Source organism: Schistocerca nitens, chromosome 5, assembly GCF_023898315.1.
Source record: "Schistocerca nitens isolate TAMUIC-IGC-003100 chromosome 5, iqSchNite1.1, whole genome shotgun sequence".
Classification (NCBI taxonomy): Eukaryota; Metazoa; Arthropoda; class Insecta; order Orthoptera; family Acrididae; genus Schistocerca; species Schistocerca nitens.
This window is the reverse complement of record NC_064618.1, coordinates 521,097,297-521,121,477: the sequence shown is the minus strand read 5'-3', so window position 1 is coordinate 521,121,477 and position 24,181 is coordinate 521,097,297. Positions and strand designations below refer to the sequence as shown.

General features: G+C 41.2%; 1 protein-coding gene across 3 annotated transcripts in view; it reads right to left on the bottom strand.

Moving 5' to 3' along the window:
- LOC126259303 (protein spire) overlaps positions 1-24,181 on the bottom strand; it is an 853,493-nt gene that overhangs the window by 306,972 nt on the left and 522,340 nt on the right. For all 3 annotated transcript variants that reach the window (XM_049955972.1, XM_049955974.1, XM_049955973.1), the window contains one exon: positions 2,992-3,234. In XM_049955972.1, the coding sequence (XP_049811929.1) occupies positions 2,992-3,234 (243 nt within the window). The remainder of the gene's footprint in view (positions 1-2,991; positions 3,235-24,181) is intronic.

Genomic DNA, 24,181 nt, shown 5'->3' with positions numbered 1-24,181 from the left:
GACAGCACATTGAAGCTTGGCACTATTATATTTTTTTAAATGGCTCACGAACATGTAACTGTTGTACAGTATTTGGTTCAGCATATTCGCGAACAGAATTTAATTTATTGAGCGCTGCAGCACGTAAAAATACGGCACTGATTTTTGTCCACGCTGATGTGAAAGATGCTAACTGAGAAAAAAATCTGTAACCATTTCCTGCCAATAAAAAAATCCTAAAAATCAACTTACGAGAAAATATGTGTCAGGTTTCTGGATAATGACCACAATCCTTGATCAGGATATCTCGCACGAAATTTCAGTATAAATATTCTAGTATTGCTCAACCAATATACGTTCCATTCATGCCATGTGGGGACATGCTTGGGTTGCATTTCCACGAAAAACAAGCTACATCTTACGCAAAAAATGAAATGTGTTACGTTAGAGTACGAATGACGCATAGAAGAAAGCAACCTAGCTTAAATGTATACTTGACAATAATGATACAACAGAACAAAATTTGTGATACGCAGCCCTCTTAGTACAGGGAGAAAGAGGCAGGAGATCAGTCCGTCTGGTAGAAGGCAACAACTAGACATGAATCACTAAATGGGTGTAAGACGTGGCAGCAAATAGTGTACTAACCACAATCATTTGCTTTTCACTTAATTCCAAAAAACTAAACGAAAGACTTGTCAGTCAACGGAGAAATAAAATTAATTAGCAGTCTAATGGAACCAGAACTTTTTTCTAACAAGGAATATCTTGTTACACATTTCTTAAACGCATCTGATAATCCTGCAATTAAATCTTTGTATAACCTTTATTTGTGTGCAGTGTTATTGTGTAACTGTTCATGATCTTTGAGAACGAAATGCGTTTTCATGAAAGTTGTATGTGAAAGCTGTTTGATCTGGTCTTCTGGGGAAGGCAGTACACATCCAGCAGAGCTTAAGTGATTGTGGGCAGAAGAGGGTGGCTTTTGTGACTATAGAGTCAGCAGTAATCCTGTCACGTCTCACTAATTCTGCTAGAGGAGAACACAGTACAACAAGGACAGGGTCGCCATGAGCGGGGGTGGGGGGGGGGTGGGGGGGGTGGGGGGGGACCTGAAATTTCTGCCCTCTTCTCTTGCGGTTGACATTACCAAGTATTTAATAAAGATTTAAGCTTAAAACAAATCACCGACGCTGTGGTTTATGGGAAGGTGTCGAAGTTGAGTAACTGTAGGAGAATAAAAGAGGACTTGACCAAATTTGTAGTTCGTGTGATGAAAAGCACCCTGCTCTAAACGTAAAAAAAAGTATGCAAATACAGGTAAGTGGGAAAAAAAGAGTCCCTTAATTGATTGGCGACTCCATGAAGTGTTCTGTGCACCACGACCAAATAGTGGATACAATTGGAAGGAGAATCAGCATTGGCCGTCTTTTTTTGTTTTATTATCCGCAAAATCGATTTTCGGTCACTTAGTGATCGCTCTAAGCTTGTTGTTACCAGTGCCTGCCAATTGCAATTGTATATTACAGCACTGAGAATGGTCACTAAGTGACCGAAAATCGATTTTACGGATAATAAAACAAAAAAAGACGGCCAATGCCGATTCTCCTTCCAAGAGTCCCTTAATATTCGAATACAGCATTGGTAGTGTGATGATGATTATGTTGTTTGTGGGGCGCTCAACATCATTGTCATCAGCGCCCGTACAACCGGGGACCCCGTGATCCAGAGGCAGCAACGCTAGCTAGTCACTAGACCACGAGCTGCGGACACATTGGTAGTGTGCAGCTTGACACACGTCGATTAAATATCTAGGGGTAACACTGTAAAGCGATCTGAAATGGAACGATCATGTAAGGACGATAACAAAGAAGGCGAATTGTGGACTTCGGTTAACTGGTGCCTCATAGTGCGCGAGTGAAACGGCGCACTAAGCGGAAACTTACTCCAAAGTTGAAGTATGCGGGGTAATACCATTCTTGAGGATAAAACGTCTATATTGCAGATATATTCACCATGGAATTCGATGATATGAACGAAATGCAATGCCGAACCCAGCCGTAGCGAAACGGTGCCACACTTTGTACAAGGCTGCACAGACGTGAGTGATGTTCATCAGAAACTCCACAGTATGCACCATCCAATTTTCTTGTTTTCCGCCAGCTCAAAGAACATCTGTGGGGGAGGGGGGACATTCACACAGCTGTTTTCGACTGATTCTGTGACCAAGGAGCGGATTTTTATCATTGTTGAGGAACTAAACGATTGATGGAACGTTAGGATCGTTATTTAGAGTGTCTTGACGACTATGTTGAAAACGAGTGACGAATATCTAATGTATTAGTTTTGCTATTTGAGCAATAAAGAAACTGATAACAGACGAAGTAAAGGGATATGAAATGCTGACTGGAAATAGCAAGAATAACGTGTCTGAAAGAGAGAAATATTTTAATATCTACTACAAATTTAAGTTTTGATAGGACACATCTTGAGGCGTTAAAGAATCGCGAACTTTCTAATGGAAGAAAATGTGGGGGCTAAAAATTGAAGAGTGGGGCCGAGGTTCGAATACAAAAAGCTGACCGAGCTAAATGTTGGGGAAGGGGGGGGGGGGGCAGTAGTTGTACAGAAATGAAGAGGCTTTCATAAGATAGATTAGCATAAAGCGCTGCGTGAAACCGTCTACGGGCTGAAGACGACGACTGCGAATACAACGACACCTTGTAAGCGCCCATCAGTCATCCCATGACACATTTACCCATAAGAAATTATTTACAATAGACTAGAAAACAGCTGCAGTTCACCGTTCAGTGAAACCTTGCATCTGTACAGAATCTTCTCAGTGTCCCAAAAGTTGATGAGGATGGGACCAACTTTATGCAGTAGTGACAAAAATGGATTCAAGAGAGATGGGTTTCATCGACAACCACTTACATTGTACCACAGTAACAGTGTTATCAGTTGGGCGTGCAGCGACAACAGAAGTCCGAGATAGAACAGTTAAGTGCATACCTTCCTGAGCGGCGGCCTGGAGCGGATGAACTCGAGGATGATGGCGTGCGCGTCCTTTTTCACCCTGTGCGGGATGTCGCCGTCCACCATCACCTTGTTGAGCTTGTAGCGGCGCGAGCGGATGTCCTCCATGAGCATCTCGTAGGGCGTGAGCTCGTACTCTATTGGCCCGCGGCTATAGTTCACCTTCTTCAGCTTGACGCCGTGCCGCAGTTCGTGGATCACCTGCACCCATAGCCGCGCCTGCAACACGACACAGCACCAGTCAGCGCCGTGACATTCGACTACCCGCAACACGCACAAGCCTGCATGCCAGCCTACACACTACTTCAAGCGGCGCTGTCATCTGCCAAGTATGGTAAGCCGAAACCGCCACACCAGCTTGTCATGCACTGTCATCATAACGAATATTCTTCTACGAATAAATTCTACTGTTCATCCAAAAAATACCTGGGATGCCGCCGCATAAACCTAATTTCTTTCAGTATTACAGGCTGAAGATAGAGAGTCCAAGAAGAAGACAAAATTTATGCGGCTGCATTCTCGAAATTTTGTGTATTATTTCTTATGCAGAGAATGAAAGCATCAAGAAGCACAATTTCTACTCTAGTTATTCTCAATATGGTGTAAACACTAAGTCATTCACAACAGATTTGTTCTATTAAATGCACTTCTCACGTTAATTCTCTGTAAGACACAATCCGAGCTTGTGCTGTCTCTAATGGTCTTTAAGTCGACGGGACGTTTACCCAATCTTCCTTCCTTTCTTCATTCATTCCAATTTTCTATAAAAATCCGGGATTTCGACTGTATTCATCATTGTTTTCGCCACTAAAGTAACTCTGTGTCAAAAAAGTATCGCAAACACGCAGGTGTAAATTACATATTCCTACTGTGACCAAAAATTACAATGGTGCTAACGGTGAAACATCTCACAGCGTTTTTGGTCTCCATCGTGATGTACAGTATAATACACATTCCTACACAGTCACAGCCTTTACAGCACTCCCTACAGTAACATATATATGCACAAAAGAAATATACACAAAGTTTTAATTTTGTGTCTTACACCATAAATTACGTGTTTCCAGAAATAAATTTAAAATAGCTCTAATCCCCAAGTTACGACAGAAGTAAATACCGGAACTGGTAAGCAACTCCCATTCATTTATAATAGGAAACAACTCTGTTCCACTACCGGTTCGCCTGGTATTGGTTGAAATCGAGTCTCTATAATGAGCCGTATTTAAAATAGCCCAATGTACTAATTCGAGTAGTGGGGTTTGGTTGTTTGGGGAAGAGACCAAACAGCGAGGTCATCGGTCTCATTGGATTAGGGAAGGATGGGGAAGGAAGTCGGCCATGCCCATCCCGGCATTTGCCTGAAGCGATTTAGGGAAATCACGGAAAACAAATCAGGATGGCCGGACGCGGGATTGAACCGTCGCGCTCCCGAAAGAGAGTCCAGTGTGCTAACAACTGCGCCACCTCGCTCGGTTTCGAGTAGTGAATGAAAACTCGGAAAAAAAATCATATGCACTCACATGCTCTCAGATAGATCGCATCCTTTGAAATGGACAACGACGTAATTACACTGCATATGTCCTTCTGCACCCATAAACAAATACTCTCTCAAACACTCTAGGCTTTCATGTCTCTTGTCGTCGTCGTCGCCTTATTACTAATGGGGATAAGCCATCTTCCTACTCTGTCTTCACCCCCCTATTCTTCCTTCGGACCGAACGAAATGGCGCCGTGGTTAACAAACTGACGCCGCATTCGATAGGACGACAGTTCAAATTCCTTTCCGATCATCCACATACAGGTTTTCTGTGATTTCCGTACGATGCTACAAGCAGATACCAAAATTGTTTCTCTGAAAAGGGCATGACTGATTTTCTTCCCCATCCTTTCTTAATCCGAGTTTGTGCTTCGTCTCTAATGATAGCGTTGTCGACGTGATGTTAAACTCCAATCTTCCTTCCTTAATTCCGGGTTGCAGTTTAGGATTTTTTTGGGTAGTTCATATTTCATTCTATCCACATTTAATTTCCATCTCTCTCTCTGTATTCAGTTATTTCCTTATGTACGTATAACTCATTCCGAACAACTTAACTCTTTATTAAATCTCTTCTTGGCCATCCTTTATCCTAATAATAATTCCATCTCTGCTAGTTATATTTTGGTGTTATGTTTCTTTTTTATTTGTTCGATCTCTCTCTTCCATATAGCAGTAATGGTACCGCCATAGTAGTATACAATTGAATATTTATACGTTATCGGGTCTCGTAGATTGTTTTTATTATTACGCATATTGCTTGAAATCTGTGCAGCTTTTCCATCTATATCATTAGCATAATTGTAACCCGTGTCTCGGTATCAGTTTGTAATAGGAGGCATTTCATCAATTGCTTTGCTCTTAACTAGAGTTTCCAGCCTTATTACGTATGCGCATTGCAAGGTCATATCTTTCATTTTATGTAAAGAATTTTTTAGACTGTATTCGCTACATATTTGATTTAGCCTATGTGCTGCTAACTGTTTGTCACATTCACTTTCTTGAATTAATTCTGTATCATCTGTCATTCGTAACGCACTTAGCTTAGCGAGTACATCTTATTTAATTTATGGATAATTACCCGATTTCTAATTTTTACTGACTTTCTCCATATGCATGTTGAAAATGTGAATAAGAAGAAACACCCTGTCGCACTTCTTGAGTGATTTTTACGTCATCTCTGTTTCGAAGTGTGTGTCACACATTCTTATTTCCACAGCCTCTCTGACAAGAATGTGTGTTCAAAGATCTTGTGCTTAATCGGCAACAACATAATTCCCTACGTTTCTTTTTGAGTCGCTTATGTTCGGTACAGTGCTAGGGAAATTGCTCGAATAGACTGTCCGACGAAACTGCTGCTACAACGCCCCGGACTCTGATGCCATGACTATCCTTCACAGGACGGAATATCTGATTTTCTTAAGCGTGCGAAATACCATTGTAAGTCTGTCTGTCTAAGATTAATCGAATGTTACATGACACTGATCAACAGAACCGAAGGACCGTCCTGGTCTGATCTTCGAAGTAGATTACTAGAGTTTGAGTTTTCCGGAGAGAATTAACTACATTTAATGCGCCTGAGAACCATTTTGTCTGAACACAAAAGTTACAAGATTTATTTCGGCGCGTGGATGGTTCTCGTCTGTGTACTTATAGATTGTAGTGTGTATTGTATGATAAATTTTGATGGAAAAAATGATTGACACCAATGTAATGGTCGCAGTGGGCACTACTGTATCATTTACAGCCGTGTCATTCCGTTCTTTTTGACGGCCGCTTGATTACGTCAGTATCCACGATACAGAGTATTGTCAAAATCTTGGAGGTTTAAAGAGAATTAACGCGAGGAGAGCATCGTGAACATTTAACACAACCCCAAAGCTCCTCTTCTGACGCAATCTGACAAGTAAGCTACTTAAAAAAAACACATTGTTAGTCGGTCTGACATTTATCAGCGAAACAGAAAGTGCCAAAATGAACATAAATAAAAGCTAGAACATGTTCGTGTTTTAACGTTCTAGGTGCAAATCTGACGCGTCAGGAGCTGATACTAATAAAAGAGTCGATACCACAGAAACTGACGATGCGAAAGATTGAACTAGGGATACAGGCACACTCCTTCAAAATTTTCAAGTGTTTACGCTGTGCATTGTCCCAGAGATATGAAAAGGCAATGAACTATCACGTCTATTTTTTCGCCTTAGGTGCACCGACTGCAAACCACCACAAAGTACCATTTTCACTGTTATTTGTAAACAATCACGAAAGATACAACATCATGTGAGTTCGCTAAAATTTCAAGTCTATGGCACCACACTCAGCATACGACGTACATAGTTTGAAGAGCGACTGAAGAAAGGCCAACCTACGTTTGCAGCATTTGTAGATTTAAAGGATGCTTCTGACGCTGCTGACTGGCCTAGACACACTGAAAATTTGAAGGTGGCAGACATAAAATTCAGGGAGCGAAAGTACCTACGACTTTGTAGAAAAACCAGACTGTAGTAAGAAGAGTTGAAGGGTACGAAAGGGAAGCGGTGGTTGAGAAGCGTGTGGGCCTGGGTTGTAGCCTATCCTCTAAGTTATTCATTCTGTACAGTGCCCAAGAAGTGGAGGAAACCAAGGAGAAACAAGGAAAGGGAATGAAAGTTCAGAGGGAAGCTTTACCGATGACACTGTAAGTCTGACAGAAGTGGAGAAACTACGAACAGGATTCGAACGGAACGGGTAGTTACTTGAAAGATGGATATAAGATGAACAACAACAAAAGTTAAACAAGGATAATGGAATGTAGTGCAATTAAATGAGGTGTTGCTGAGGCAATCAGATTAGAAAATTAGCCACTAACAGTACTCAATGAATTTTTGCTATTTTGGTAGTGAAATAAATGAGGATGGCTGAAGTAGAGGGGATATAAAATGTAGATGATTATAGCAAGAACAGAATTTTTTAAGAAAGAGGAATTTATTACCGTCTGATATAAATTTAAGTGTCAGACAGTCTTTTCCTGAAGGTATTTTTCTGGAGTTACCTTTGTACGGAAGTGAAATGTGGACAATAAGCAGGCCAGACAAAAACAGGAGCTTTCGAAATGTTGTGATACAGAAGAATGCTGAGGATTAGATTGGTAGTTTGAGTAACTAGTGAGATTGTGCCGAATCTAAATGGGGAGAAAGTAAGTGTGATTAAAAGAAAGGATCTGTTGATAGAACACATTCTGAGGCATCAAGGAATCGTCATTTGGTAATGAACGGAAATGTGGGGGTAAAAACAATAGAAGCAGATTTAGACATGAATACAGAAAGCAGGTCCAAACAGATGCAGGTTGCAATAGTTATGCAGCGAAAAAGAGGTTTGCACAGGATAGAGTAGCTTGTGGAGAGCTGCATAAAACCAGTCTTCGGATTGAAGACCAGAACAACGCAATAATTCAATAAAGGCAATAGTGTTTCATTTCAATGAAAGAATTAAATGAACTCTTGTATTTCATACGACCGGCTCCTTTGTCTATGTAAAAGGCAAGGAACTGACATATTTTGAAGCAAAGTGAGGGATCACTGGGTAGCTTTCCAATGGCGACTCTTCCACGTGGTCTGCCTCCCTCTTTGTTAGCAGGACTGAGAGACATGCGACAGGTGGCAACCGTGACGGGAGCTAATCGGGATCCTAACGACTTGCACAAGCTGCTGGGTCTAATGAAGACCGACTCACCGCTGACAGCATCGCCAGTAACAGCTCGTGGACTGTGCACTTGTTTCTCTGTCCCTAACTGTGCAGCAGCAGGCTGCGGATCACACGCAGAGGCCAGTGCCCTCTGGTGAATGCAAAGAGGCGTGCGGAAATGTGGAAACCTCGCTTATCTTTTCCTTCGGATCATCTCAGCTTAACTCGCAGATCTATGATTTCATACTTGTTGTATGCCAATCAGCTATAAATAACGATACAAACATGTAACTGACATAAGACGAACGATCGTTTTTCCGGATTCTGTTGTCACTTCACGGGAATAATATGAATTCAATGTCAGGTGGTAAGGGGAGAAGCGGGGAGGGGGGGGGGGAGCATATAATGTTTCATTCTCAAACTTTACCAGGAAGCTTTCAAATCGATTCTGCGCAGTATCGATTGATTACTGTATGCCTCTTAGAAGTTCAAAATATACCGCCTACTGTAGTATTTCACTCTTCTTATGCAACAATGTGATGTTTAAAATAAAAATAGACGACCGCCTTTGTCTTTCTAATGTTATTTTCCTGGCTGAGATTTCCGAGTTTTCTGCCGACCTTCATGCCATTAAGGTTTTATTGCTTTTTGGTTTTAATGACATTTATGTGGTTTCGCATTTATTTTAGAATTCAGCGTCATGACAACAGGACCTAGAGAATATTGGCAACTCTTGCTAAGAGAACGAGCTCTCTAATTAATATCCAACCATAACGTAACTCATTTCGTTTTACACGACAGATACGGAATGAAATACAACACTGGGTGCTTTTATTTCTTCTCTTTTTGCATTAATAAAATTATTTCACCTCTAGAAATGCTTTCCGCAATTCAGAGAGGCTCACAGGTATCATAGTTCGGATTCCGTGTTTAACTGTAGCGCCCCCCCCCCCCCCCCCCCCCCCCGCCAATTATTTTATATGAATGCTGCTTGTGAGGCCGGAGGAATGGAAGTGCATGCGAAGTGCAAGAGGACTGTTAAATCGCTGAAGTATTTCTATAAATCTTCAGACTGGTGAGTAATTTTATATGCGTCACTATATTTACTTTATTTATATGACGAAGTGAAAATCCTGGATTCCACTTAAAATTTCTAACAAATAACGATCTGCTTGTGTTGTCGCAAATCTGCTGATACTTAAAGTATCTAACTTTTTTAAGATTTCTTGAAACCTTCAGCTGCCATTCTCTTTATTTATTACTGTACAATGCCGGCCTTAGGCCATTTTCAAGTATTTTATGGACGATTTTTAAGTAGCAGATTATGTCACATACGTCGTTCCTCCTATGAGATCATGTTATGCTCATAAAATAATTGGAGGTGTCCACGCTATTTTAGGAGTACGTGCTCTCCAACTAAAAAATCGTATATAAGACATATGAAAATGGCCTAAGGCCGAAATTGTACAATCGTACAGGAAATAAAGAGAATGGCAGCTGAAGGATTCAAGAAATCTTTCAAGAAATTCATCGCCGCTGCGGACCTTATAGCATTGAGAATTATCTAGCTCTGTATTACATAATCCGAAATAACCTTTTGATAGCTGAGATTCCATTCTACCTTTGTTTCAGCACATGTATGACCTACGAGGCAACATCAACAGTACGTGAGTGATACCTATATGACAGCAGCTTTCGTTCGCTGAGTCACAGCTGCGAGGCTTAAAAAGATTTTGTAGCCAACTGTCTAGTGTCGTTCTACATTCTGATGTACTGTGTTTACTCAGTTCTGAGCATTGTAGCATTGTACACCGATACGCCCGACAATACGAGCACTTTATTTAGATGTGTCTGCTGTTATGCGGTACTGTTAGAACCTCATTAATTGCAAAGCAGCTGCGCCGTACGTATAGATGACAGTTATCCGACTAAGAAGGCTTACTCAACTGCAATGCTATTATCAGCGTGCATTAATTTCCAGTTGAGAAATGTAATAGTTATACACTTCGTTTTTACCTTTAGACATTCGTGTAACGCATTAAATTTTTGCAGCGAGGATCGTGCTGGAGTCCGAAAAGGGTCTGTGCCTTAGCGAAATAACCCATTCAAACAGGTATTCTACCAATAAACTGACCATCAGTTCTTCAGTTTTTATTCGCGCTCAAAGGCTGAACAGGACAGTGTGGTGTTAATGTGGCGTCGTAGGAGGTGGAAATACGAATTAGAAGTAGCTGTTGGGTATTTTTCTTTGGAATGCTACTTCAACAGTCCTATTTATACACCGATATTGGCGCACGGGCATAAACGTACGAGAAAGAGCAGTGGTGAAAGGAACGTTCATGCTTTACCTCTGAATCATCTCATTCCCAACACTACTTTTCAGAAGGATAGCGTCAACATCACGCAAATAACTGAACTGCTACCATAAGTACATAACCAAGATGGGTTATCACAGACAGTTTTTGGAACCTCGCGACGAAACGCGAAGATAAAACATGTAATCTGTGTGTAGCATATTATAATGCAGATCATCACGTGCTTTCGCAGACACACTTAAGGTTACGGCGTATATGTCAATGTTACTGGCTTTGAGATTACGTTGTGCATTGCGTATGATTTTTGGAGCAAACTACAGTTACATCTTTCTGTCGTTGTATTGGAACATTTTTCTTTTCAACTGCAAATAACAGCATATTTTACGCATGACCAACGCAAAGTACCACACAAACATGACAGCACGCGACAAACAAAGACTGATGAATAAATTAAATTACCCTGCAGAGGTTAAACAAGGCTGCCACGGTCGTCACCATTCCAGGTGCTCAAGCTGAATAAGTTTATAGAATACCTGAATTGCGAATTATATCAAGAACCTGCTGAAGGAAGAAAGTGCGGATAGTTTCTTTGCTGTGGTACAATACTTCGATTTTACGTTATTACGTAAGGAACTGAAAAGATTCGCGACGCAAGGTATTTGGATTAAAGTATGCCGGGTGATTCAAAAAGAAAGAACAGATTTCAGCTGTTTATTACACACAAAGTATATAAGATAGAAACAAATTGCGCATGTCACTGGATAGAGGAAGGTTCAAAGTTTTGACACAGTTGCGCTGTTGGTTGTTTGTAACAACACAGCGACTACATTACAAGAGAAAGCATTTTGTGGCTTTGGAATTTGCGCGAAGTCAACCTATTGTTCACGTGCAAAGTGCATTCCGCCGTCGATTCATGAAGTTGGTTGCATATGCAAAGGGAAGAGCACTGGTCGGTCACGTACCGTACGTCTGATGAAAACATCGAGTGTATCCGAGATGCGATCCTACGGAGTCCTCTGAAGTCCGTAAGGCGTGCAGGCCAGGAACTTCAACTTCTTCAAGCAGCTGTGCGGTGTGTTCTAAAACGACGCCTGCATATGAAGCCCTACAAGTTGCAGATACTGCAGCTATTGCGTTATGGTGACCATAACAGAAGGTACAAATTTTACAGTTCAGTTCTCCAGGTGATGACACAGGACACTTTATGCGAATGATTCATCTTTTCGGACGATTCAACCTTTCATCTATCGGCTCAAGTAAACCTCCATAAAGTAAGAATTTGGGAGTCACAAAATCCTGGCGTCGTCGTCGAACATGAAAGAGACTCACTGAAACCGAATGAGTTTCGTGTCGTTCAAAGTTTATGGACTTTTTTTTTTTTTGCGGAAGAAACTGTGACACGAATGTCATACCACGACACGCTGCGAAACAATTTGTTTCCTAAAATTCACGAAGGTCCTAATTATTTCATTTTTATGGATGACTGCGCCCAGCATCACTTTCACCTTGAGGTGCGGCGTTTACGTTGGATTGGAAGAGGTAGACAACAATATCTTGTTCACTGCTTTTTGTCTCTTAGGTTACTATACATTTTGCAATTTTTCTGTAAGGGTACTCAAAAGAGTCTTTGTCCCATCTATGGCAGTCACTCTTCAAAATGAAAATGTGTGTGAAATCTTATTGGGACTTACCTGCTAAGGTCATCAGTCCCTAAGCTTACACACTACTTAACCTAAATTATCCTAAGGACAAACACATACACCCATGCCCGAGGGAGGACTCGAACCTCCGCCGGGACCAGCCGCACAGTCCATGACTGCAGCGCCCAAGACCGCTCGGCTAATACCGCGCGGCACGCTTCAAGAGCTGAGAAACTGAGTTGTCGATTCAATAAACAGGGACCTGCTGACTCGTATGTGGAATGAAATTGACTATCGTTTCGATGTTTATTTAGCGACGCATGGTGCTGATGTTGAGTTCACAGTATAGCGTTTGTGCGAAAATAAAACTTTGAACCATCCTCTATCCAGTGACATGCGCAACGTCTTTCTACTTTTCATTGTTTGTCTGTAATAAACCGAAATATTTTCTTTCTTTTTGAATCATGCTGTACAACCAAAAGTTACTATTTCTCCATTTGCTTTTCATCTCTTGCCGTTGTGTCTCGTTGCACCGCTTTTTACTTTATCCATGAATGCGTTATTTACGTAATGAGGTTTTTCTTTTCATACAGTCTGGAGATTATGTCCTTTTCGCCGGTTTTCCGCTTCAGAGCTCTACGTGACACCGACTGGATAAGCGGCCAACCCGTCTGCAACCGCAACACGCTTTCCGCATTGAGCGAACACCGCGGTTAAGCCGTGACGCAGAGCTTGAGAGAAGTCTCCTGTAATCACACACAGGCGTTTTGCTGCTGTAATCATACTTGTTCAACACTAAGTGAGAGGACTTACAATGCAATGTTCCGAGACAGCTATCGACGCCAGAACACTTAAGTATTCTCCTTTACACCGAACAACTTACGTAGAAGCAATGTCATTCTATTCCTTGTGTTAAGTTGCGGAAAATCAATGTCACATACAGAGAAATTAAAACAAATATCAGTCACTCTTAACTCAACTGAAGTTACTAGTGTTAACAGTTATATGAAATCCGTCCCGTCAGCCGCAACTAAAGCGCACAACAGAAGGCCCTAAGCAGAGGAGGTTGATTTTCAGATCGGCCACCAGCCACAACTCTATTTCATGGAGAGAACATTACATCTTTTCTGTTTAGCGATTAGCTTTTCACTACGTTAGTGTGTTAACACACTCCTGTGTACCACAGTGATAAGAAAATCTTATCTTGTGAACGCGAATAAATTACCAAACTCGCACAAAAAAGCTTTTGATTCTCATTTTGTTAATTCCTGCGTTCTGATATAAAATGTCAACGGTAAAGCAAGCAATAAGGGCACGTTCGCAATCTTTGAGAGCAGTAGAAGATACAAGCTACGGATAGATTTAATTTAGCTGTAGGTATCTTCTCATAGAAACTTATACCTTCATTAACTGTCGTAATTGACAAAGAGACACCTTTAATCGCTAATTTTTTATTTTTTTTATTTTTTCACTGGGAACACAAGAAGTCCAGGTATGCGTCGAGAACCATGCAAATTATATAATTATTGTCGAAACAGAAGGGACAATATTACGAATCTGATACATGGCAAAGACAAACAATATAGTTTCTCTTGAAACAATAGAACATAAGACGACAAATAGAGCTACACACAAATGCAATTCAAAATGCGCAAGAACTAACAAACTTACGTTAACTGACAAATACCCCTCCCTAAATAACGGAAAAGATTCGAGGAACCTCGCATCTTGGCTAACTGACTGAAAAAAAAAAAAAAAAAAAAAAAAAAACAGCTCAAGAATTTCAGAGGCGCGGCACAGAGGGCATGCAAACTACGCCCAATCCCTGAAGGCCATACTGCTTACAAGCAGAAACGGAACACAAACGGTAAAGCTCAGGCATGGCTATACTCTTACATTAACCGGCAACAGACGCAAACCAGCTGACCTATGGAAAACCTGCGTAGTCTTGGTACAGGCAAAATAAAAGATGCAGCTGATCAGACTGAACAAACCGAAGGACTAAATCAGTACTTCATTTTACCTACAAACACAACTGAACCGCAAATGAAACTAAGTCTTATGATTTCTTCATGGAGATCAATGACGGCAGCCACGAAAAATTGCGTCTTGAGCATGTTACTGGCAATACCATCGATGATTCATCATGCGTATCACGTCACGATCCGCTGAACACTGTAGCGTCACAGTCAAAATGATGTAACTTATGTTTGACCTCCTACGGTCCACAATAACATATTTTCTATCACTGCTTCACCATGAGTGTTGTTCTGAGGAATGAAGACAGGGACTCGTCAAGCCACTATCCAAAAAGGACGTTGCCACATCAGTCTGTGATTATCCATCTGATTGCAATCTTCTGTCACTGCCAAAGGCCTTAGCATGTATGGAAGTTGGCGAACTATTCACAAGGCTTGCACAATTTACTAGTCACGCTCAGATATCTACCAAAAAGTTCTGACAGATCAGTTACACAGGGTGAACGTTAATAAAACCGACAAAATGCAGCGACGGAGTTCTGACTGGAAATGGAGGAAGAAAGGTCCTATGAACATGTGTCCGGAAATGACTCGTTGCCACGGTAGATGGCGCTGACGAATGGAAGTTCCTCCGACCACGTGCCGTGTGTGATAGACGCGGCGTACTGTAAGCAGCAGAATCAGACGGTATTCATGTTGGGACAGGGTGACCAAACGTCCCGGAAAACCGGGATTGTCCCGGTTTTCATCCCTGAGTTCCGGTGTCCCGAAAATTTGTTTCCGGACGCTCAAAAGTCCCGGAATTCAGTTTTTAAATACATTTCGTGAAACTTTCTCAAATTTTTGGGATTTGGCTATATTAAAGGAAATACAACACAAGAAATTAATATATTTTAGCTTACTTGTCTAAAACCTCCATTGTCCCATACTAGTAATCACAGTATCAGTATTGATACACTCAGGCAATAATTTACTTTGAGCGGTACTTTGGCCAACAAGTAGTAAGTTGTATTGTTGTAAGAGAGCTATGAAACCGTCCGATTGTCGCGCCACTTACTCACACAGTCATTGTCAGCACAGTGTAGTAGTTTATGTTTTGTCAGACAAACTGCAATAGTTTTTTTCTCATATTAGTGGTATTATTGCTGCAGTACTGTGAAACGCAATGCCGAAACGTGCCTGCAAGTTCAGTGACTGTTATTCCAAGGAATGGAATTTCATTAAGAAAGGTCGTTTTGATTACGAAGCAGAGTGTTCCGTATGTAACTGTTTTATTAATATAAGTCATTGTGCACGTTCCGACATAGTTGATCACATCAGGTCAAAGGAACACATTAACAGATACAGTGCTCCGAGCTGCAGTAAAACTCTGCAAAATTATTTTGTGTAACATCAGTCAAGTGAAGAGACGAAAGTTCGAGCATCCGAGCTTACACTAGCCTACCACACGGTGAAACATCACCAAACTTATAGATCTAGTGATTGTACTAATAAGCATAACAGCATTATGTTTGATGATTCTTCCATTGCAAAAAAGTTTAGTTCAGCAAGAACTAAAGTGTCACCCTTAGTGAAAGGAGTTATTGCTCTCCAGAGGGTAAAGGAAAGCCTTGAATACATCAAAAAGTCTTCTTTCTGCGGGATATCCACTGATGCCAGCAATCATAAGGCCACTAAAATATTTCCGTTTGTTGTTCAGTTTTTCGATATTAATCAAGGAATTCAGACCGAACTTTTAAAGTGAGTTCCCTACCTAATGAAACATCTGACGAAATTTCAAGATTTTGTATGAATACTATCGAAATGTTTGATCTTGAGAAAAATAAATGTGTGGCATTATGTGGAGACAACACCAACACAAACTTAGGTGGTTTAAAAAGACAAGGCAAATGCAACGTATTTACCAAATTAAAGGCAACATTACATGAAAACATTGAAGGCATTGGGTGCCCTGTACATGTTTTACACAATAGCGTGCAGACATCTGCTGACAGTTTAAGCTGTGATGTTGAAACTATCGTCATGAAGGTATATTCACACTTTTACACATATGCTGTTAAAACAGAGAGGCTTAAGGAGTTCTGTGATTATGTGGGAACTAAATATATGATTGTAATGTGTCACTCGAAAACTCCCTGGTTATCACTGTTTCCAGCAGCTGAAAGAGTAATCCGCCTGTTCGAACCGTTAAAAGATTTTTCCCTAAATGAAGACCAAGCCCCCAAAATATTGATTCAGTTTTTCAGTAACCCTTTAAGTGAAGTCAGCTTAGCACTTTGCAGCAAGGGATAAAGGAAATTGAGGGAAGCACGAAAAGTGTAATAGAGGTAATTGATGTTTTGAAAAATACTCTGGAAACTGTTACTAAGAAGAGAGAACAGCAGTTCATTTCTTTTAATGTTAAATCTGTCCTTAAAAGAGCAGAAGTATCAGAAGCAGCGGAAAGGAGTTTTAGAGAAGAAGATAACAAGTTTTATGACACTTGTGTAGAATATCTCAGCAACTGGAGCGCCTCATATTTACCCTCATCGCCGGTGTTTGAGTGGATGTTACTGAAGAGAGTACCAAAATTGGAAAGTGTTGAAGAGACGGTTTCTTATTTGAAGAGTAAAGAGATTGAAATCGATGATTCCATTCTCTCTGATCAGTTCGGCACACTGACAAATTTTGTTGAGGAAAGTCTTCACAAGTGGAATGATGATAAAAAAAACCACCATTGGAATGTCATGAGAAATGGGTGAGTTTTTTTAAAAGCTGTGACTGTCTTCAGCATTACTCTGAGTTGGTAATAATTGCAAGGTATTTATTTGCAATCCAGCCCATAATGCCAATGTGGAAAGAATATTTTCGTTCATGAATATCCATTGGACTGATGAAAGAAACAGAATGGAGGTGGACTCTCTTGAAGCAATCCTGCAGATCCTGTACAACTACAAAATGGATTGTGCCGAGTTTTATCACTGTGTCTCAAAGAACAAAGACATGATCAAGAAGACTGGAGGCAGTGAAAAATGCCCTTTTCTCCAAGGACAGTCAATTCCATCTACAAGTCCTCAGTAATATTAAAGCTCATGTTAATATTAATTGATTAAAAGTTGAATGGCTTTAAAATTTTATAACATCGTAATACATTTCTTTATTACTGTATACGTTTATTAAATGTCATTAATTATACAGATAATCTGGATTATATCAATCTTTTGTATCCTCTTATTAGTTATAATAATCGGGTTAACAAGATGTATCAACAACATTAATATTTAAAATTAAGAAACCTGGGTACATGTGGAATGAGGTGTCCATTGGCACCCGGGTGAATGTGTCCCGGTTTTCACCGAAATTAATTTTGGTCACCCTACACCCCCCCCCCCCCCCCAATGAACCATGGACCTTGCCGTTGGTGGGGAGGCTTGCGTGCCTCAGCGATACAGATAGCCGTACTGTAGGTGCAACCACAACGGAGGGGTATCTGTTGAGAGGCCAGACAAACGTGTGGTTTCTGAGGAGGGGCAGCAGCCTTTTCAGTAGTTTCAAGGGCAACAGTCTGGATGATTGACTGATCTGGCCTTGTAACACTAACCAAAACGGCCTTGCTGTGCTGGTACTGTGAACGGCTGAAAGCAAGGGTAAACTACGGCCGTAATTTTTCCCGAGGGCATGCAGCTTTACTGTATGGTTAAATGATGATGACGTCCTCTTGGGTAAAATATTCGGGAGGTAAAATAGTCCCCCATTCTGATCTCCGGGCGGGGACTACTCAAGAGGATGTCGTTCTCAGGAGAAAGAAAACTGGCGTTCTACGGATCGGAGCGTGGAATGTCAGATCCCTTAATCGGGCAGGCAGGTTAGAAAATTTAAAAAGGGAAATGGATAGGTTAATGTTAGATATAGTGGGAATTAGTGAAGTTCGGTGGCAGGAGGAACAAGACTTCTGTTCAGGTGACTACAGCGTTATAAACACAAAATCAAGTACGGGTAATGCAGGAGTAGGTTTAATAGTGAACAGGAAAATAGGAATGCGGGTAAGCTACTACAAACAGCATAGTGAACGCATTATTGTGGCCAAGATAGACACAAAGCCCATGCCTACTACAGTAGTACAAGTTTATATGCCAACTAGCTCTGCAGATGACGAAGAAATTGAAGAAATGTATGTGAAATAAAAGAAATTATTCAGATAGTGAAGGGTGACGAAAATTTAATAGTCATGACTGACTGGAATTCGGTAGTAGGAAAAGATGATTATTATTAGTGTTTTAGGGCGCACAACAGCGAGGTTATCAGCGCCCGTTCCCGAAAGTTCAATTCAGAGCCGAATTGTGAGAGAATTGGTATTGTTCAAAGTGCAAGATGGGACACAGCACACCAAAACAGGGAGATAAAACTAAAAATAAAATAGCAGTACAAACAGGGAAAAATAATTAACGGTGGCTGAGTGACCACTTACAAATAATGGGTGACCAAACCACTGGACAGCACATTAAGACTTCAATCCCAATAGTTTGGGAAGAAGGCCAGACATCACACAAAAACGTAAAACTCTAGCGACACTCGCCTCATTATTAGTTAAAAGAGAGGGTAGGTCTGGTGGGAAACGGAAATCGTCCCTCAAACCCGCATATAAAACACACTCAGTTAAAATATGTCGTATCGACAGCTGTGTCCCACATGTCTGACACGGTGGTGGCTCCTCACGACGTAACAGAAAACCATGTGTCAAAGGACAATGTCCTATTCGAAGCCGTGTAAGGGCTACTTCCTCAGCGCGTCGGTGGCGGAAGGAGGTGAGCCACGGTCGGACAGAATCCTTCACCGCTCGCAACTTATTATCCCTCACGTCCAGCCACTGAGCCTCCCACCAACGCATGACCTTCCGAGTCACGAAAGACGTAATGGCCTGCAGGGGGACGGAACAGCGAGCAGGAGGTGGGATGGAGCAAGCCTCCTTGGCAGCCGCATCTGCAAGTTCATTGCCAGGAATCCCTATGTGCCCTGGAACCCAGCAGAAAATTACATCCTTACCCTGCTGTTGCAAGAGCAGGAGTGCGTCCTGCACCTCTTGCACCATCCGATCTGCTGGGTACATCTGTTCAAGAGCGTGTAGAGCACTTTGGGAATCGGAGCAGATGATGAATTTCGTGCCACGATGTCGGCGCATATGCTCTAATGCTTGCAGAATGGCAAACAGTTCTGCATAGTAAACTGAGAACTGCTCGGTAGTAGGAAAAGGGAGAGAGGGAAATGTAGTAGGTGAATATGGATTGGGGCTAAGAAATGAAAGAGGAAGCCGCCTGGTAGAATTTTGCACAGAGCATAAGTTAATCATAGCTAACACTTGGTTCAATAGTCATAAAAGAAAGTTCTATACATGGAAGAATCCTGGAGATGCTAAAAGGTATCAGATAGATTGTATAATACTAAGACAGAGATTTAGGAACTAGGTTTTAAATTGTAAGACATTTCCAGGAGCAGATGTGGACTCTGACCACAATCTATTGGTTATGATCTGTAGATTAAAACTGAAGAAACTGCAAAAGGTGGGAATTTAAGGAGATGGGACCTGGATAAACTGACTAAACCAGAGGTTGTAGAGAGTTTCAGGGAGAGCATAAGGGAACAACTGACAGGAATGGGGAAAGAAATACAGTACAAGAAGAATGGGTAGCTCTGAGGGATGAAGTAGTGAAGGCAGCAGAGGATCAAGTAAGTAAAAAGACGAGGGCTAGTAGAAATCCTTGGGTAACAGAATATATACTGAATTTAATTGATCAAAGGAGAAAATATAAAAATGCAGTAAATGAAGCAGGCAAAAAGGAATACAAACGTCTCAAAAATGAGATCGACAGGAAGTGCAAAACTGCTACGCAGGGATGGCTAGAGGACAAATTTAAGGATGTAGAAGCGAGTATCACTAGGGATAAGATAGATACTGCCTACAGGAAAATTAAACAGACCTTTGGAGATAAGAGAACCACTTGTATGAATATCAAGAGCTCAGATGGGAACCCAGTTCTAAGCAAAGAAGGGAAAGCAGAAAGGTGGAAGGAGTATGTAGAGGGTCTATACAAGGGCGATGGCTTGAGGACAATATTACGGAAATGGAAGAGGATGTAGATGAAGATGAAATGGGAGATAAGATACTGCGTGAAGAGTTTGACAGAGCACTGAAAGACCTGAGTCGAAACAAGGCCTCAGGAATAGACAACATTCCATTAGAACTACTGATGGCCTTGGGAGAGCCAGTCATGACAAAACTCTACCATCTGGTGAGCTAGATGTATGAAACAGGCGAAATACCCTCAGACTTCAAGAAGAATATAATAATTCCAATCCCAAAGAAAGAAGGTGTTGACAGATGTGAAAATTACCAAACTATCAGTTTAATAAGTCACAGCTGTAAAATACTAACGCGAATTCTTTACAGACGAATGGAAAAACTGGTAGAAGTCGACCTCGGGGAAGATCACTTTGGATTTCGTAGAAATGTTGGAACACGTGAGGCAATACTGACTCTACGACTTATCTTAGAAGAAAGAATAAGAAAAGGCAAACCTACGTTTCTAGCATTTGTAGACTTAAAGAAAGCTTTTGACAACGGTAACTGGAATACTCTCTTTCAAATTCTGAAGGTGGCAGGGGTAAAATACAGGGAGCGGCAGGCTATTTACAATTTGTACAGAAAGCAGATAGCAGTTAAAAGAGTCGAGGGACATGAAAGGGAAGCAGTGGTTGGGAAGGGAGTGAGACAGGGTTGTAGCCTCTCCCCGATGTTATTCAATCTGTATATTGAGCAAGCAGTAAAGGAAACAAAAGAAAAATTCTGAGTAGGTATTAAAATCCATGGAGAAGAAATAAAAACTTTGAGGTTCGCCTGATGACATTGTAATTCTGTCAGAAACAGCAAAGGACTTGGAAGAGCAGTTGAACGGAATGGATAGTGTCTTGAAAGGAGGATATAAGATGAACATCAACAAAAGCAAAACGAGGATAATGGAATGTAGTCGAATTAAGTCGGGTGATGCTGAGGGAATTAGATTAGGAAATGAGACACTTGAAGTAGTAAAGGAGTTTTGCTATTTGGGGAGCAAAATAACTGATGATGGTCGAAGTAGAGAGGATATAAAATGTAGACTGGCAATGGCAAGGAAAGCGTTTCTGAAGAAGAGGAATTTGTTAACATCGAGTATAGATTTAGGTGTCAGGAAGTCATGTTTGGAAGTATTTGTATGGAGTGTAGCCATGTATGGAAGTGAAACATGGACGATAAATAGTTTGGACAAGAAGACAATAGAAGCTTTCGAAAAGTGGTGCTACAGAAGAATGCTGAAGATTAGATGGGTAGATCACATAACTAATGAGGAAGTACTGAATAGGTTTGGGGAGAAGAGAAGTTTGTGGCACAACTTGACTAGAAGAAGGGATCGGTTGGTAGGACATGTTCTGAGGCATCAAGGGATCACCAATTTAGTATTGGAGGGCAGCGTGGAGGGTAAAAATCGTAGAAGGAGACCAAGAGATGAATACACTAAGCAGGTTCAGAAGGATGTAGGTTGCGGTAGGTACTGGGAGATGAAGATGCTTGTACGGGACAGAGTAGCATGGAGAGCTGCATCAAACCAGTCTCAGGACTGAAGACCACCACAACAACAACAACAACAACAACAACAACAACATGTTGGGAACAAGCTGAGATGGCGTTTGCGTACGGCCACGCAAATGGAAACGGTCGAGAGGCAGCACGACTATACCAAACAGGTACAGTCACAGACAACAACCACATATCACAACATTTCACACCCTCTTGGGCGTTTGTGGGAACAGACGAACGTGCAGGGAGGCGGCGGACAGTGCGTAAACAGATTTGGAGCTTGCTGTAGTATTTGTCTCAATATCCTGCAGAACCCGGTCCTCCAAATCTGTTGTACGCACAGTCCGCAGCCTCCCTGCGCGTTTGTCTGTTCACACAAACGCCCAAGAGGGATTGAAATATTACGGTATATTAATAATTTTTACTTATGGACCGTCTGACAGCAACTGAATAAAACACAATTTTAGTGCCATACGCGTTTCGCCTTTATTTTCTGCAAGGCATCATCAGTGGCAGGTTGCGTATTACGCTCCTGTTGCATTTCTGGTGTTGTTCTTCTTCTTATGAACAGGAGCGTAATATGCAGGAAATTGTCCACGCAACCTGCCACTGATGATGCCTTGTAGAAAATAAAGGCGAAACGCATATGGCACTAAAATTGTGTTTTATTCAGTTGCTGTCAGACGGTCCATAAATAAAAATTATTAATATACCGTAATATTACACGCAACTGAGAAAGGCAGGACTATAAAAGTTGAAGGGATTGAAGTGTTGTGATGTGTGGTTGGCGTCTGTGACGGTACTTGTTTTGGTATAGCAGTGCTGCCTTTCGACCTTCTCCATCCCGATACGAATACCGGACCATTCTGCTGCTTACAGTATGGTGCGTCAATCACAAAGCCTACAACACCGAAGGATAATACGGCGCGTGGTCAGAGAAACTTCCATTCGTCAGCGCGATCTACCGTGGGAACTATGCACTTCCGGACACATATTCATACGATATTTCTTCCTCCAGTTCCAGTCAGGAATCTGCCGCTGCAGCTTGTCGGTTTTATTAGTGTCCACACTGTATGTAACAGATACCACCGGCACGCAGGCAAGGCAGGCTGGAACCAATATAGAACGACAACAGTATTCCTAATAAACTGATTCAAAGTTAGAGAAAACTCAAAGACGGGTAACATTGCTTTCAGAAAAAATGCCGAATAAGTAGCGAAGAAGTCCATTCCTAAGAATAAACCATTCGTTGGAAGAGAGTGCTAGGACGAAATTTGTAAATACACGATGGAGAACCGCAGGAACTTACTGAATTTATACTGATGACAAGCTATAGCAGGCAGTTACATTAATTTCAACATAAGTCACGTAAAAAAAAAACCACTAAAAGTAAGAAGTAACTGGAAGGAATTTTGCGGGAATTTAAATGTGAGGACACCAATTTCCCCTGAGTGAGAAACAATTGAACGTATCCCTAGGATTCAGATACAGACGTCGAGCCCCATGGCTTTTCCGATTAGTAAGACGGAACTTTTTCTCTAAGTCTTACAGCTGACTGTACACCTCGCTGTTAATAATACTAATGCAGATGTACAACATTTTGCTTGGACAAACCAGCAACAGTAAGCGAACTGAATAATGCAAACAGTACGTACGTCCGATCCTGACAACATCCATTACCGCAGGCTGTATAATTTGACAAGACAGGAAAGAACTCACCCATTCAGTACTTTGTAACTATTGATCTACTAAGAATTCATGGTGTATGTACTGAAGTAACAATAACGTCTTCCTCTATCCTGTACGTTCTCGTTACCTCATTAAAAATTAATATCCGTCTCTCCAACCAAATTTTCAGTTCCCAAAGCTACATACATCCAAGTAATTTCTAATTAATGTCATTTTATTACTGTTTGTCATATTAAAATTGTCACTTCTTAGTTAACAATGATGCATTCAACTTTGTGTAAAACCCTAGTCTGATGTAAGAGACAGTCTGAAGGTCCTGGTCTGATCGGGTTAAATAAATAAATAAATTTCTGAAGTGACATCACAGTAGACATTCATTACATCATTGGCCAAAGCCGACTGCGAGTGTCGCAAGCTCCTCTTGACTCGGCCATTATTTGAACATCGTTTACATCTCCTTAGAGTTTCTTATTCTGAAAATATTTCGTCCTTGTTACCACACACAAACAATAAATACAACAACAAAGAAGTGAAAATGATACCTTACTTCGATTATGTAAGCTAATAAGTGGCAGCGATTGCGAACTAAGGAACAAAAACGCTCAGCCGCACACCAACAAATCACATCTGAAGTAAAACTACGTATTATAGTAACGGCGTATACTACGTGCTTATGGTTTTAACCTAGACTCTAATGGTTTTGGACAAAATTTGTCTGCGCCAGATGCACAAATGAAACTAAAAAGACATTCTTGCCA